Below are 15,788 nucleotides of genomic sequence, written 5' to 3'. Positions count from 1 at the left end.
ATTATATCATTTGAAAAAATATTATGGGTGAAATCCTGGCTCTATTGAAGTCAATGGGACTTTGACCATTAACTTCACGGGGGCTATGACTTCACCCTCTGTCATCATGTACTTGATGTGTCAAAATGCATACAAAGAAGAGGACAAAATTAATGTGAAGCATGCATTTAACGTGGACACTTTGTGACTTTGCATGATTTCCCATGCAATTCTAACATCCTCCTAACACTGCTTTTTAAACTGAAATGCCTAGGTCTTCTTAAATAAAATGATAGGAAAACACATACTGTAATGTGGATCTATTTGTATAAATATTATTGAAACACTTTATCCCCCACAGTTTCTGAGGGCTGCAGGAAGGTGTCTTGTCCTGTGCAGTTAGACCTGGACTGGCATCTTGCAATGCATTTTGAACAAGGAGCTATGCACAACTGAGCTTGCCCAAGAGCAGAGCAGATTGGCATGTGACTTGAGTTTGTTCCTGTTTCCCCCTTGCTCCATAAGGGAAGTAAACTATCCCAACACAGCTTATTTCCCCCCTCCTCGAAAACTGGGGTGCAAGGCTCACCCAATCACCACTCCCACCTGTCCACTCACCAACCATTTGCATGGAGGTGGAAGCAGCAGCTCACCCATGCCTGCTCACTCTAGTGTTACAGTAGCCCATACAGAGAAGTAACTCCTTGCTTTCCTTCACTCCCCTCCATGGAAGCATAGCTAAAGTCACAATCTGACCCATAGGAAGTCCACACTACAGATCGCCTCTCCTGTTAACATTATGATCTGTGCATCTTATCTTACAATATGCACAGAAAAGGGTATTTTTCAGTAAAGCATTGTCGTTTTCCCACATGCAAATTTATGCCTATATTTTCTGCATCTGCAAAATGATTTTCTGGTGCAAATATGAGTTCTGGTACCAGCAAATCATTTTGTGGATGAAAAAGAAAAATAGGCAGCATACAAATTGTACCTAGAAACAGAGAGCTCATACTGTAGTCCAACTTCTGGAAATGTACCCCTAAATGAGGCAAGAGTGCCTTTGGAGTGCCTCTGCCTCATTCACTATGCACCTTCAATAAATACCTCACTGTACCACTAAATTAGCCATGCACATGTAGTGTGGACTTCTTTACCTGTGCACAGTACTGCTATAATGAGAACTCCATGCAAAATGTATTAAACACGTGCAAAATGTTAATTGCAATGGATCAAATCAAAACCAACTTTCTCTAAAATATCTGTAGATATTTCTCAGCTAGGACTATTTCCAAGCCAAACTTCAACTTTCTACCACCAGTCAAAAGTGGCTGAATATTTAAACAGACCTACACCTTCAGACAGAGATCAAGCTGGAACAATTTCAACCTCAAAGGCTGAAACCCACAAATGACTGAAAATAGGATATCAGAATGGAAACACTTACATAACCTTAAATATAGCAGGCCTTTTCATAACTCCTATAAGAAGAAATAACTGGAATCTGATCATCTCATCATCTCTGATCCTAGTAGGTCTTTATGGGCTCAATTGTGTAAGGTGCTCAGCACTCTGACCCCTGCCCAGCACAGCACTTAAACATGTGCATAACTTTAAGCATATGAACCGTCCCTCTTTTGATCTTTTTGGCGCTACTCATGTGGTTAAAGCACCTGGTAGGATCAAGGTGTTCTCAACTTTGCAAACACTTACAGCATGAGTAATTTTGACATCACTGGGACGCATCACATAAATATTTTTTTTTTCACATGCCTAATTGTGTTTGTATCAGTACGCTTCAAATTATTTTATTTGGACCCTGGATCTTCTTATCGACTTCTTGTAAACTTTTATGATTTTGCCAGAAATAATTACTTTATTGTATTTTATGTTTGCTTTAATTTAGCCAAGAAACTAACTACTTTTATTAATTTGTAGATATTTCTTAATAAGAAACTAGATTGTAAAATAGGAGAAAAATGTTTCTTTCATTTAATAAACAGTTACCAGAGATATTAAATAAAATCTAAGCATTTCTCATTTGGAAAGGTACTAATGGAGCTATATTACATGCCACTACAAAACATTGACTAAGCTTAGGCCCCGCTTCACAGTTACACTCAGTATGCACTCCATGTAGCTAAAGGGGATACAAAAGAACCATTTGGGACTCCCTGATGCTGGAGGTTGTTTTATACTGGCCCAGTGCCCCCTTTAGTGTAGCCCAGCATTTGGGTTGAGCTAAAGATTACTGGCCAGCTATGCCCCAAAGTACCAGTATGACTGTCAAAGAAGGCCAGAGCACAGCAGCATTCCAGACACTCCCTCATTCTCCTAGCCACCACCTACAACCTGCCATTCTGCCCTTTCACCATTGTCTTCAGTGATGTAGACCCTGATCTTAAGACTGTAAGCAATACAGGGCAGAAACTCAGTTCTTTGTTTGCCTTTTTTCTTATTTCTTGTAAACGACTACGTATAGTTATGTTGCTATATAGCTATGTAACAAATCAATGTCCTGTTGAGTGTAATGAGCACCTATTAACTTTATTTGAATAATTAAAAATCATATTTGTGATAACAATGGTAAAATGCTTAGGTTATCCTAATTCTTTTTTTTAATAGCTAACATATATGGCTCTGGGGAAAAAAAACTCTGAATGAGGAATCAAAGATACAGGGTATTGTTACTGTTTTTATCTAATTCCAACAATCTTTTTATTAAAAAAAACGTATTCCATTTGGCCTACTCCTACCAAGTCAACAGAATGACAATTCAGAGTCATACTGGAAAAATGCATCAAGAAAACAAGCATGTTCACTTTCCAAATGCTGATCAAATCCCCTACCTTTCCTACATAGAGAGGGTCTGTACCCATGTATTCCTCCAGCACGAAGAATTGATTCCACACCCAGCTGCGCTTGGTTCTCGGCCTCCCTGATTGAAAGTAGGGCTTTGATCTGGACCTTGAGAGTTCAGCTTGATTCATCCCAGAAAGACACAGGAAAAGAGCTATTATCTGCAAAAAATGGCAGAACTCCACTTTGCCCAACTTCATCTTTTTTTCCCCTGTGTAAGAAAAAACCTTGATGAGAGGGTGGGCGCAATTCCAGTTGGCTCAGTAGCTCTAGCCTCCGGACTCCAGAGATAATAATTTGTGGAGTGTTCAATTGGAAGAGGTCACCACTGCTGAATAGCCTTCACCAGAGAAATGGTATAATAGGTACCTATCAGAGGAAAAGACAAGAACTGTTGTCAGGAAGTTAAAAAATATACATTTGCTTTCAGCTTTCACTTGCTGCATCTTATACTTTACTAAAACTTTTCTCATCATCATTAGTAGTATTAACAGACTTTAGCTTATACAATAATGCTTTGAAATGTTATATTGTCTTACTTTGATTATATTAATTTTGCTGGTTGATCTGTATTTTAATCATAAAATCATACACAATTTTATAATTTTCTGATGAACGTTCTCTTGATTTATGCAGTTTTCCTAACACAGTCTTTTCTCTTTCCCCCTCCTTCTAATTATTTTACATTTACTAGCTTTGATTTTTCTCTCCTCTCTGTTACAGCTAATTTTACTTGTTATTATTAGCACATAAGAACAAAGCATCTAACAGCAGTGATTCATACCAATGGATAGGACATATGTTGGCTTAAAGTGATAGAAGGTAGTATAAGGTGACTCAGAACGACTTGATTGATTCTGAGTCACAGTGCACCAGATGTTTTGATGTGTTCTGATTTGAATCTGATCAGCTAAAAAGCCAGGAGTTTCCCCATTCATTTTTTTCCCATTTCAAAACCAAGTGTCAGATATGATATGAAGCATGTTACGCAACTATTTATATTTTCAAAAAGGTCAGAAAATAATTTGATTTTATATGTTCAATGCAATGTTGGTGTGAGGCTGAATGATTCTTATGTAGTAACACAAACATTTTCTTATACTATATCTTCTCTGTTTCACTTTCAAAATTCTGGTTATTCAGGAGCTGGCATAATTTACTAGGAAAGATGACCAATCCCAACAAAATGCCTCAAAATAGCATGGGAAATTTACCAAAACATGGATTTAAATCATTCTGATATACTCTCTGTCTTCTTGCATTTATTAAATATGTTTTGATCTATCAAATATATTTATATAATTATACCGCAAAGTGGTTATTTTCCCAAAACCTTTAACCTAAATAATTAAATAAAAATAGAGTTATTTGAGAGGGCCAAAAGTAGGTCTTACATTGCAGAGATATCATCTGACTGGTTGAACTCTATGTAAGCAATGTTTCCTCCTGCAGTAAGGATTTCTGCTCCTTATCAGGCCAATGTGTCAGGCAGTCAAGATGCATTAGAAATGTGTCAAATATAAGAGGGCAAATGAGGATGAAGTTAAAATGGTTACCAAGTACAGTAATTCATACAGAGTGAAATACTGTGATCTAGAAAGCCCTGGAAGAAAAAAAGAGTTAATCTTTTGCATGGTTTACTTAACTGAGTGGACTACCGATTACACATTAAATGTTTTAGGTAAATTTTTGTATTACTAACCATCTTTATTAGAACTGAGTGAAATACAGTTTCTGATAGTTGTGCACAGTATCCAGAGTTTTTGTTTTGTTTTGTTTTTTAGCTGTGCAATTTCTATATATCTCCTAAAGGTAGCTAGAGGGCAAAAAAAAAAAAAAAAAAAATAAAAAATAAAAAGCCCTTCTGATTACAGTCTGTATTTAATGCCTTTTTATAGTAATCCCTTATGGGTACTGCCTTGCAACAGAAAGGCTCTACTTAGAGACCGGTGGGATAAACCAAAAACCCACTAAGCATGTTCACTAAGCAGCAGTAATTTGAAAGCTCCATATGTAAAGAGCTAGTGCCTTGCTACAGGCAATGAAGAAAATAAGCAACTTATTATCTCATGACCCTGATTTCTAAATGCTACGATTCTGAAGCATCTCTGGAACATGGAAGATTCCTTTTGCAGTGGGACTAACATAAAAGTGCCAGTTTCAACTAACTGGTGTATGAATTATTTATTATATGTTTGAATGATTACTTCTGAATAGCCAAAGCTCAACTTTGATGTGAGCCTTACATTAAGACAATAGTCTTATTAAAAAAAAAAACAACAGCAAAAATAATAGCATGAATAATACCAGGAAAGGATTTGTTCACTGGCTGAATGACATGTTTCTCACTCCACCATTCAGTTCAGTTAAGAGATGGTTCTCCAGGGAAGTGCTGTTCACACCAGAAATTGTAAATGCACCCTCAAAGTACCAACTCAACATCTCTGTTACACCAGGTTAGCTGCAGACATCTGCTATTGATAAACTATCTGTTTATTTGAAAGAGGCAGCAATATCTATCAGAGATAAAAATATGAAATGGATTTTCATTAAAAATGTCAGTAAAATATTTATAGTGTGTTACAGTCTCTCTACAAAGCACTCTGAAATGTCTTGCTCTGAACAGACTTTTAAAACCTAGTATTTCTGTAACCTTTATCTTGAACATTTTCTGATCCCCGTTCTTTTACACCTGAAGGAAAGTATGGAAACCACCATATGGAGTGCCATCCTTGTGGTCCCTAGCCACACACCACAGCATGGAACTGAAAACACACCCAAAACACTAGCCAAAATACAGTCCATATTCTAGAGAACACAATCTAATAAAAAGCAGCATATACAATATTCGTACTTCAGAACAAATCATTCCTTACCCATTGCCAAATAGTTTTATCACACTGTCTCATTGTTCCAATTACTTTTATTATTACTTTTATTCAGATAAATGGCAACACACTTTTTCCAATGGATATTTTATTCCTCTTACTATTAATATATGATATTTTATCTGAACTAATTCTTTAGGGATTTTTTTTTTTTGCCCTTCCAGCATGTTTAGTATTTCAACATGATAATTCCTTTTAAAAAATCAATATCCAGTGCATAATATTCTTTGCTTCCTGGAAGAACAGACAATTATTTATTAAAATGAATTTCATTTTCTCTCTCATTCATATCTCTGTGATTGCACAGATATACAATACAGTATATTCATATATATCATCTTATATTCTCTCTCTCACTGTATGTATATAGAATAATAGACATATGGGGAATAACTATCTCTTCTGGATCATCTGCTGCATCTATACGGAATATCATCCTTTTGATGGAGCCAAAAGGTAAACTGCAAGGCGTTTTTCCTGCCTAGGCATAAATGTAGGGTTCTGTGCTTCACTTGAAGCAACCAACATTGAAAGCACTGTATGGAATGCAGCTCTGGCCTCTGATTTAAGTGTCATTTGCGTCCTCTGCTGTTGAAGGACTAGGTACCAAGTGAAGGAGAAACTGATTCTCAATTATTGTCTATCTTGTTTTAAAATGTTCTTGTTTTGAATAAGGTTGTCCACACAGCATTCCGGGTGCAAATGATTGAGGGAGACATTATATGCAGATGCAACTGATGTAAGTTAAACATCTAAGTACCTAATTACACCTTTAAAAAGGTACAGTAGTCAGACATCCAAATGATACAGGTTGTGTCCACACAAATTTGGGGTGCAAATGTGTGTCCTCAAATTGTGGGTGCAGAAAAGGTCAGTTTTTAAATGTCAGGGTGTGAAATAATTTGGGATTGTATATGTTTTTAAGTCACTCCAGTTCACTTTCAGGAAGAGCTCAGCTTTGTAATTTACTTTGTGCAAAGCTCCCTGGTCTGCCAAAAGTGCCAAACATCAGTAAGAACAATCAAACTGTAATTCAAGGGATAAAATCTGTAATCTAAGGAAGTATATTCTGTGACCAGGATCTTTAATATTTCTGTTGGCTACTGGCATATCTCAAAACGGCTGAAATGTGTGTGTTATGGAATGAGCCCGAAGAATCAGAAAAATCCATAAGGAGTGACCACTGAACATTTACTGTATATTTTTTGTGTTCTCACACAGACATTTAGCTAGTTGATCTGTAAAACATCATGGCATAAAAAAATCACAGGTCTAAAGGAATCTTGCTACTGAGAAGATTTTAACTGCATTTGAACTAAACTCGACAAGTAAAGGAGTTTCAGTGAACACTTTTAAACTGAGAAATGATATGCTTTTATTTTGCCAGCACAATCTGATGGTGTCAGAATGAATATTGTACATTGTTTCAGAAGGGCAATCCTGACTGTAAGAAAAGAGCCAGATCATGGGTCCTTAATGTTCTAAACTGGCAAAGTCCATTAATTTCAAAGCAACAAGGCCAATTTTAACCAGCTGAAGATCTGGCCCAATATTTTGTTTCAGTTGCTAATGTCTGTACCAGTAATGAAACTTGTTCTTGTTGTTTGTGGTTAGGGGTGAGCCTACTTCTTCCCCTCACCTTTTCTAGATATCCAGGTGTAAGTTCTTCCTTTGCCTGCTTTCCCCAAGCTTCCAGGCCATTCAATAGAAGATCCTCAGTTCCTCCCACCACCTCCTCTGTTTTACAGAGAAAATCTATCTCATTATTTTCATAGGCCTCCACTCACACATTGCTACTACTGTCTCATTGCCCGTTTAATCCATGAACCATGTTACTCCTCCTATCCCACCTATTCAGCCCCACCCTAACTTCCTTGCCTTTCACACCCCAATACATGTGGTCAAATACTTCTAGGCTTGGAAATGATAGTCTGAAAGTTTTTCTAATCCTACATTTCTTCACACGACAGTGTAATACTCTGTTGTGAAGTCTCCCAGCCAGCTCACGACAATTTTTTAAGAGTGTAACTGAAGAATTTTACCACTTCTAATCCCTTTTCCTTCCCCACATCTATTATCCTTTCTTTAAATGGCTTTAACTTCTCAATACCATGGCAATACACAGAGGTTAACCCTGATCTTCACTGTCTCTGGAAATATCCCTGAAGTGGGACCAAGACAATAATATCCAGTAAATGATGCCCCAGATGGGTCAATAGTGCAAAGTTATCCCTTAATTTTCTCACTACAGGTCAGTCACTCAATAAAGTAACACCCTCTGTGCTGAGATAATTCTAGAATTGACTATTGCCACTGGAACTTGAACCATGATCCCTTGAACGTAGTGGAATCAGCAGGTTAGCCCCTGGATAGCTGAGCTACTACAACTGAAATATTTATGTTTTGGCATTCTATTTTACAATGCCAGTTGGAAATGGTATCATTTTCTGTGCAAAATAAAATTCCCCTTTTAGTGACTGCAGGCTCTAAAGAGTGTCATACATGGCTTTGCTATCACAGGTGTCTCTTTTACATTAAATAACATCAAATCCATGCTTGTTTAGACAACTACGGGTGAAGATATGAGAACAAATCTAGATAATTATAGTATAGATTGCAACTGCTGGCTTTACCTTTCTTCTCAAAAAAAAGAGCTCCTTTGAGCAAGTGAGGGTCTACAAGTCAAGCCAGCATGATCAAACCCATTAACTCCCTGTGCCAGATGACATTACAACTACAGACCACAACCTCCTGCCGCTAACTGGCCTAAATATTCACATGGGAGCACTGTAAATGGAGTGCACATCCTGTAGTCTGCATCTGGTTATCAAGCAAAAAACTAACACTACTCTAAACATATGGCACTGTTACACAAAACTAGCTCCAGTACCCTCTGACTCAGGTGAAAGGATTTGGCAAGACAACAGAAAAACAACAGGCAGACTTTAATAAATAACAGTCTTTCAGAATGTACACAGAAAGCAAAGTGATTGTTATTCAGTCTTCCATGGTATTCTGGAGTTGATTATGTGACATTATATGGCTGAAATGCTATTTTTAAAGTATACTTTTAAAAAGTCTGTCATTTTCTCCATATGAAAGTTCTTTGTAGCCTCCCTGTATTAAATTGTTGTTGTAAAGGATCATGCTAACTTGATCAGTTATGTAGATATCTGAAAATAAACATTTAACAGTATTTTTACAGTTGTGAATATAGAGCACAAAGAGTAAAATTTCAGCAATGGTTTTAGTTTGATTTTTGCATTCTAAGTTAGTTTGTAGAATTTCATACAATACCTAGGGAAAGAAATTACTTTGTGGTATTTCCCTGTAGAACCACTAAATCCCCAGAGGAGGCACTCCTGTATTACTGCTTATGGTTAAGCGTGGTGTTACAGACAGGGATTGAGGGAATCATCACATATCTTATGCACCCTCCCTCAGCTAGAATTAACTGATCCTTTATTGCCACTTGAAAGTAATACCCATTAGTGACATGAAAGCAGACATAAACAAATTGTATGTGATCATCTAAGACAAATTAGATGGCTAAGAAGTTGGATCCATTGAAAATGGTATCAGAATATCAGGTTTAGAAATAGCCAATGAAATGCAAAATGAAAACTTATTAGCCAACACCGCACTCATAAACTAGCTCCTAAGTAGCAAATTTAGCCCCAAATCACTTCAAGTTGAAAATACCCAACTTACAATTTTCTATGCACAGAGGATGCAATTTGTGTGTTGAGAAGCCTTAAGAAACCCTCAGCAATGTTTGTTTAATAAATAAGGACTTTGGCTCAGGGTAAAGTAACATGGAGTTTTTTTAATATATATTAATGAAGATTTCCTCAAATCTTTACTGCCTGACTGCTAACAAGATTGAACAGAGAGAGATGAACACAACATACACATAAAAAGTTGCAATGTGTTGAGCACATATGTGAAGGATAAACAGAAGCCTTCACTGAAGCTGCATCACTTTCTGTTCATAGGACATTACAGTCAATTCAAGGATAAACTGCAGTTATACAGATGCTTTACAATTGCACTTTTATACAGAAGGGTAAAAGCATTTTGCTATTAAATCAATAAAAGTAGACTTAAAAGAGTTGTGAGGCTGTCATCTGATTGTTAACACAGTCCTAATGACCCATAGCAACCCTTAATTACAATAATATCTCACATTATCAGGGCACAATGCCCTCTGATTAAAACTGCAAAGCTTAATGGCTTTTTTTTTTTTGCAGGTAAATGGTTTGCATTACTGATTATTGTTTTTTTTTCTTCACATTAATTGACATGTTTCCAAGGTATGCAGTATTGTTTAGCCATGTTAGTCCCAGGATATTAGAGATACAAGGTGGGTGACGGAATATCTTTTATTGGACCAACTTCTGTTGATGAGAGAGACAAGATTTCCAGTTTACAGACCTCTTGACCTGAAGAAGAGCTCTGTGTAATCTCAAAAGCTTGTCTTTCTCACCAACAGGAAATGGTCCAATCAAAGAAGACTTCCAGTGTACAGAACTAGATCAGACTATTGACTCTGATATTTACCTAACACTATCAGAAGTTTGTGTCTGTTAAGTTCTCAAACCAAGGACAATATTTTTTTTTTAATATAAGAAGTTGTCAGAGCCAGCTCTTAACTCTCTTTTTGTTCTCCGCTTTGCCGTGGGCTTTCTTTGTTTGCTTGCTTAAATACTTTTTCATCTTTTTTCACTGCTCCAAAAAACACAAAAGGTTGTCTAGATTAGATCCCCTGGTAGTTGCAAGCTGGAAGGGCTAGAGAGTCTAGACAAGGACTTTCAACAAGAAGTCACATTTGGACCCTAGCTGAATATTTCAAAGGTAATACCAGCACAGTCAAACTATGCTAGTTTTAATGAGGCATGGCCAGATTATTTCTAAACAGCCTAATTACACTGCTGTCATTGTTTAAAACTGTTTTAATGTTGCTGACAGCATGATCTTTCCTAATCAATTTTTACCTGCTGTATCCTTAGAAGCCTTATTCTAGGCAGCAGTTCAACCAAGTTATAGTTACACAATTTTTCTGCCATTAATGTAATCTGTCAATCTGGCTCTCATTAATGACCACGCAATAAAATACCTTGCCATGTTAACTTCAAAACATTTAGCAAAGAGAAAAAAAGTATTAATCATAATAAAGTCTGAGAAAAGTAAAGTGTCTACACTTCATTACCAAGCTGAGGTGCTTCTAGAGATTGGCATTCAAGACAGTTTAGCTATAGGACTGGGGTTGTGTTTGTTTTCTTATTTTTCCCCTTCCCTGAGAATGAATTTATTTTCTACAAGTTTTATGATTACCCATTTTGATTTGAAAAATGGCAGGGCAGTATGTCTTGTCAGAGGGACTATAAAGTATATGCTACCCTTTCAAGTCTCTGCTTTGACTTGAGAAGTTATCAATCAAGCAGAAGATTTTTCTTTGCAATGGAAATGGATTAAAGTATCAACGTTTCAATTCACAGAATCAGAAAGCCTCAGTAGCATTAATCCTTCCCCCATCCCCACCCCAAAAAAACTTCCCTGTATCACCAGGGAAGTCAACCACAACATAACCCTGACTCACCTGAACTACATCATTTATCGAAAGCACAGGGGCAAGAACTGATCTTTGGGGGGGAGCCATTTTCTCCATTTATCAACTTGAAGCCAGAGGATCCAAACCATGAAACACTTACCAGCAATGCATGTACTCTACTCGAAGAAAGAAGGACCAGCTTGTATGTGTATGGATGGGGTGGGGGGAGCGGGGGGTCCGTATCAAACACTCAAGCACTGCAGAGCTAACCTTACTAGCTGAATACTAATTAAAGAAATAAGCCTTTCTCATTTCCACATTTGCAAACCTGGTGCTGGATTTTGGGTGCAACAAAGAGAGCCACTTGAGTTTTGCATCAATTAATGAAAAAAGACTTGTTCCTTCCTAAATGTTGCAGAAGTGTTTAATCGTCTCCCTTTTTCTGCGTGACTTACCTGCAGAAACAGGGCGACTGTCTTGCTATTTTCTTTTTGAAATCGTTATTACACTTCTCGATGATTTCTGCTGTCACATCTGGTGTCTGTATTTCTGATGGCTTTTCCAAACCGCACTGATCTCTCTCTCTCTCTCTCTCTCTCTCTCTGAGCTCAGGCTATTTGCATACAGTCTCTTTCCAAATACACAGACCGGAGAACACAGCGAAAAGGAAACTTCTGAAGGCGAACAACGCCAAGCCACCTCCTGACTCTGCAGATCAGCACCATCTGACTTTGGACTGGGAACAGTTTAGCGAGGGAGAACGAGGGGATAAAATCAGAGCCAAAAATCGTCCCTGCAACTCCTCAGGCTCCCCGCCCCCCGAAAACACCCGCACCCAGTCTGAGCCGGCACTTACCTGCCTCCTCTTCCCCTGGATCGGCCGCTGCAGTGAGGCTTTTAATCCAAACGGCTGGGGGTGGCTCGCCGGCGAAGTCCTCGCTGGACGCTCTCAGACATGTGCCCGGGCGGCTGCTAGCTCCGCTGGGGAGAACTTGCGCGGCCAGCCGAGTCTGTCTGCGCTCCGGGCAGCTCCGGCGCGGGGGGCTCCCCGCCCTCCAATCACAGGGCGCCGAGCGCCAGGCAGCGCCGCGGGGGACTCCTCCCGGAGCGCGGCCCCCCGCCTCGGTGCCCCCCTCCAAGCGCCGGCCTTTGACGTAGCGGAGCCCCCTGGTCCGCGGCGGGGAGGCGAGCGCTCCTTCCCCGTGCCAAGCGCAGCTCAGACTGGGCGCGGAGCGGGCGCGGGGGAGACGAGCATGGGGCGGGGGCGGGGGCGATGCTCGTGTGGATGGGGGATGTCACCGCTCAGCGGCTGGAGCCTGCCGTCACTTCCATCGGAGGCTGTCCAGAGGAGGCACTGAGACTTTGCCTCCCTCCCGGAGACCCACTGGTGGCTGCTGGAGAGGAATCCAAAGACGAAGCCGTCCTCCCCATCCCCACAACCCCCCGCGCCTCCTCCTTGACAGGAGACACAGATGGAGTCCTCTGGATCAAAAGCAGGAGCAGGGCTTACAGGGGGTGGGGCTGGAGCCAGTCTATCTCAGGGTGAGCTCTTTGCATTGGAAAGCACGGAGCTGGAGGAGAGAGTTTAAGATTTTCTTCTTCTTCTTCTTATTATTATTATTATTATTATTAAGCTTGTCATAGGAGCCGTGGTCAAGTGAGCTCCCGAGGCATGAAAGCAAAGTCAGCAAACTCATCAGAACTTCTGGCTTTAGAGTTTTGCCCTTTCAGTCTCCTCTCAGCCTGGCCCGCTTCCACTTCTCTGCGCTCGGAGAAAGCCTCCCCCCTCCTCCCGCGCTCGGCTCTCTGGGGTAAAACTTCGCTCCGGTGTGAGCTGCTGAAACAGGCACCTGAGCAAAGGGGGACGCCGTGCAGCCAGCTGCTGCTGCTCGAGCGAGGAGCGGCTTAGGAGACCGTAGGGGGACGCTTAACGGTGTGAAGAGATTCTCTCCTTCAAGGGTCTCTCCCTTGGATGAGGAGGGCGCCAGCCTTGTAACAGGGTGGCGGGGTGTTGCGGCTTTGACAGCCTAATTACACCGCGCTGCCAGCGCCTTGGGATCAAAGAACTTATAAATACAGAGGGAATGTTTGGATCAGGCTTCGGCTGTCATTGCGATCACATTAGGATCCTAGAACTGTGGCTGCCTTAGCTTATAAAGTGCAACTGCCCCTCCTACCCACCGCAGGTTTCAAAAACCAGAAGGGCTTATCATAAACCACATGGTGGAAATAGAAGATTGAGTAAATGGCAGTGTTTCAGTGCTGAAGCTGTATGCACTGGAAAGAGAAGGAAGACACATTGTCACACGCTCACATGCATATACAATACATACACACACATTCTAAATCTCACAGCTCAGGAGAGAGTTGACAAAAATATAAGATATTAATCGCTGACTTACTGTATTTGGTTAATCTTTGAAAGCAGAAGTACCACTTTGTTTCATTTCAACATTCTTTAAACATTTTCCTCCTGCAATACAATGGAAAACCATTTAAGTGATATTACCAGGAAATCAGAATGCTTCCTTATATAAATGGCACAGGGTACAAATGATGTAGTAGGTTGATATTTTCCTTAGTTTCAGAATATTTTTAACACCAACTGCTTTTAGAACAGTGAATCATATCAAGGGCAACTGTTTGAAATAGGCCTGGGCCAATGTTGTCTTTTGATTTATAGTCTTTTTTTCTTGAAAGCCTTCTGGAACTTTCAAAGAGCATAAAAACCTGTCCTTTTTGAAATTAAATGTTGCTCTCTGATAGATCATATTGTGAAGTGTGGCACTACTTATAACAAAATACCTTGAAAGTAGTGTCATTTGCTTATTTTTACAAATAGAGGTCTATGTTAAATTACTATATTAAATACTGTAAATCTTTGGATTTGTTTGCAGTTTGCAATAACTAAATTACAAACACAAATGTTTTAATAAATGCAAAATGGAACAGTTGCTGTGGCAGTATGTGTGTCTTGTCTTTTAGCTTCATTTTTAGGCATGTGTTTTCTGAAGTCATCCTTCTAGGAGAGATAGGCAATACAGAATCATAACATTTGTGAACTGAGGGAGAAGTGGTTTAAAGATGTAACTAGAAGCAATCTGCATTCTGTAACCTACATAGCACATGAGTACTCAGTCATATTCTAATAGTATGAATTCAAGCAAGAAAACCTGATACATGACTGTACAGAACTATTCAAAATTTGTCCAAGATTGCAAAAAAAGGATATTTTAGTGCATCTTTCATGAATAAGGTAATTAGGGAGGTTGGCACGGATCTAAAAAAACAAGGTTCAAGAACAGAATATTGTTAAGTCACCAAATACAATAAATGCCTGGGCTTTGCGTCCTGTCACTTTTTATGAGATTTAATCAGAATTTTGTATCCTTATTATTTTCACATTTAATTTGATAGCCACAACTTCAATGATGAAAATATGTTTTTAAAAGAATCTTTCATTTTTGAACATGGGACAAGGAGGGGAGGTGAAACAGTAGGAGGGAACTAGTATTATAAATTTTAACTGAAAGCAACAAGCTTTGTCCCCTTGAGACTCATAGTGTGGGCTAATTAATTATCTGATAATTTTAAACTATTCATGGAACAAGGGCTAGTTCACCTTTATTTTGATTCTGCTATACCACTGAGGCAGAACACTAATACTCAGTATTAGCCAAGTTAAAAGCTTTCAGTGTCTTAAAAAGTTTAAAGGCACACTGTCAAGTATATCGTGCCAAAAATCTACACTCTAAATCAAAACATGAATTAATAAATGGAAATGGAATAAATGGAATAGTTGTATATTTTAAAAACAAATTATAATGAAAATAGGCATTTTTTTCTTTTGTGTTAATTTTTACATTCCGGAATTGAAATGAAATTTATTTAATCAATTGATTTATATGGGAGCAAATCTGAGCCCAGTGACTCCAAAAACAAAAAAGAAATTGATTGAACAGACCAGTTTAGTTTCACTGCACAAACTGAATAAAATATAAAATAGTAAATTATTCTTATTCGGTTTTAGAAATCTAAAGTCTTATTAGTAACACAAGCTAATAAAATATATATAAATATTCTTCACTGACCTATTGATGAGTTTTTGACAGAGAGCCAGGCTATATCCAATACATTGGCTAGTTGAGTTTGGCTGTCACCTACACTTCTAATGATTTTATCTTTCTTTTTACATGTTTTCTATGGAATTTAGTGATTGTGAGAGTTCTCAGTTTGTCAGAAAAACAGGTGTGGCGGGGGGAGCAGCAACATAAGCTGGATCACCCTATGAATATGCCTTGGCTACATCCTGAAGGAACCACTCCTAGGTGTGAGAAAGTACCTTTATCACTATGTCCTTTTACTTCTTGATATCTCTACTAAGACTGCAAATGGGGATGCCTTTTTTCTTTCATACCAGTGGTAATGGATGATTTTTGTGCTGCAGACATTTGGTCTGAACTGAGATCACAAACTCATTTCACATAGACTCTCAAACAGCCATCAGATGG

General features: G+C 38.9%; 1 protein-coding gene across 1 annotated transcript in view; it reads right to left on the bottom strand.

Annotated features, from left to right (window-relative positions):
- The window catches only part of CDH7 (cadherin 7), a 99,213-nt gene extending 86,742 nt beyond the window's left edge, over positions 1-12,471 (bottom strand). Inside the window, exons 1-2 of the mRNA XM_074944696.1 lie at positions 12,134-12,471; positions 2,829-3,207 (exon numbers count right to left, since the gene is read on the bottom strand). Of these exons, the coding sequence (XP_074800797.1) occupies positions 2,829-3,038 (210 nt within the window). The 5' untranslated portion in view covers positions 3,039-3,207; positions 12,134-12,471. The remainder of the gene's footprint in view (positions 1-2,828; positions 3,208-12,133) is intronic.
- Positions 12,472-15,788: the final 3,317 nt, after the last annotated feature.

Source organism: Natator depressus, chromosome 2 (genome assembly GCF_965152275.1).
Source record: "Natator depressus isolate rNatDep1 chromosome 2, rNatDep2.hap1, whole genome shotgun sequence".
In the NCBI taxonomy this organism is placed as follows: Eukaryota; Metazoa; Chordata; order Testudines; family Cheloniidae; genus Natator; species Natator depressus.
The sequence above is the reverse complement of the archived record's forward strand: the minus strand, read 5'-3'. Positions and strand labels throughout refer to the sequence as shown.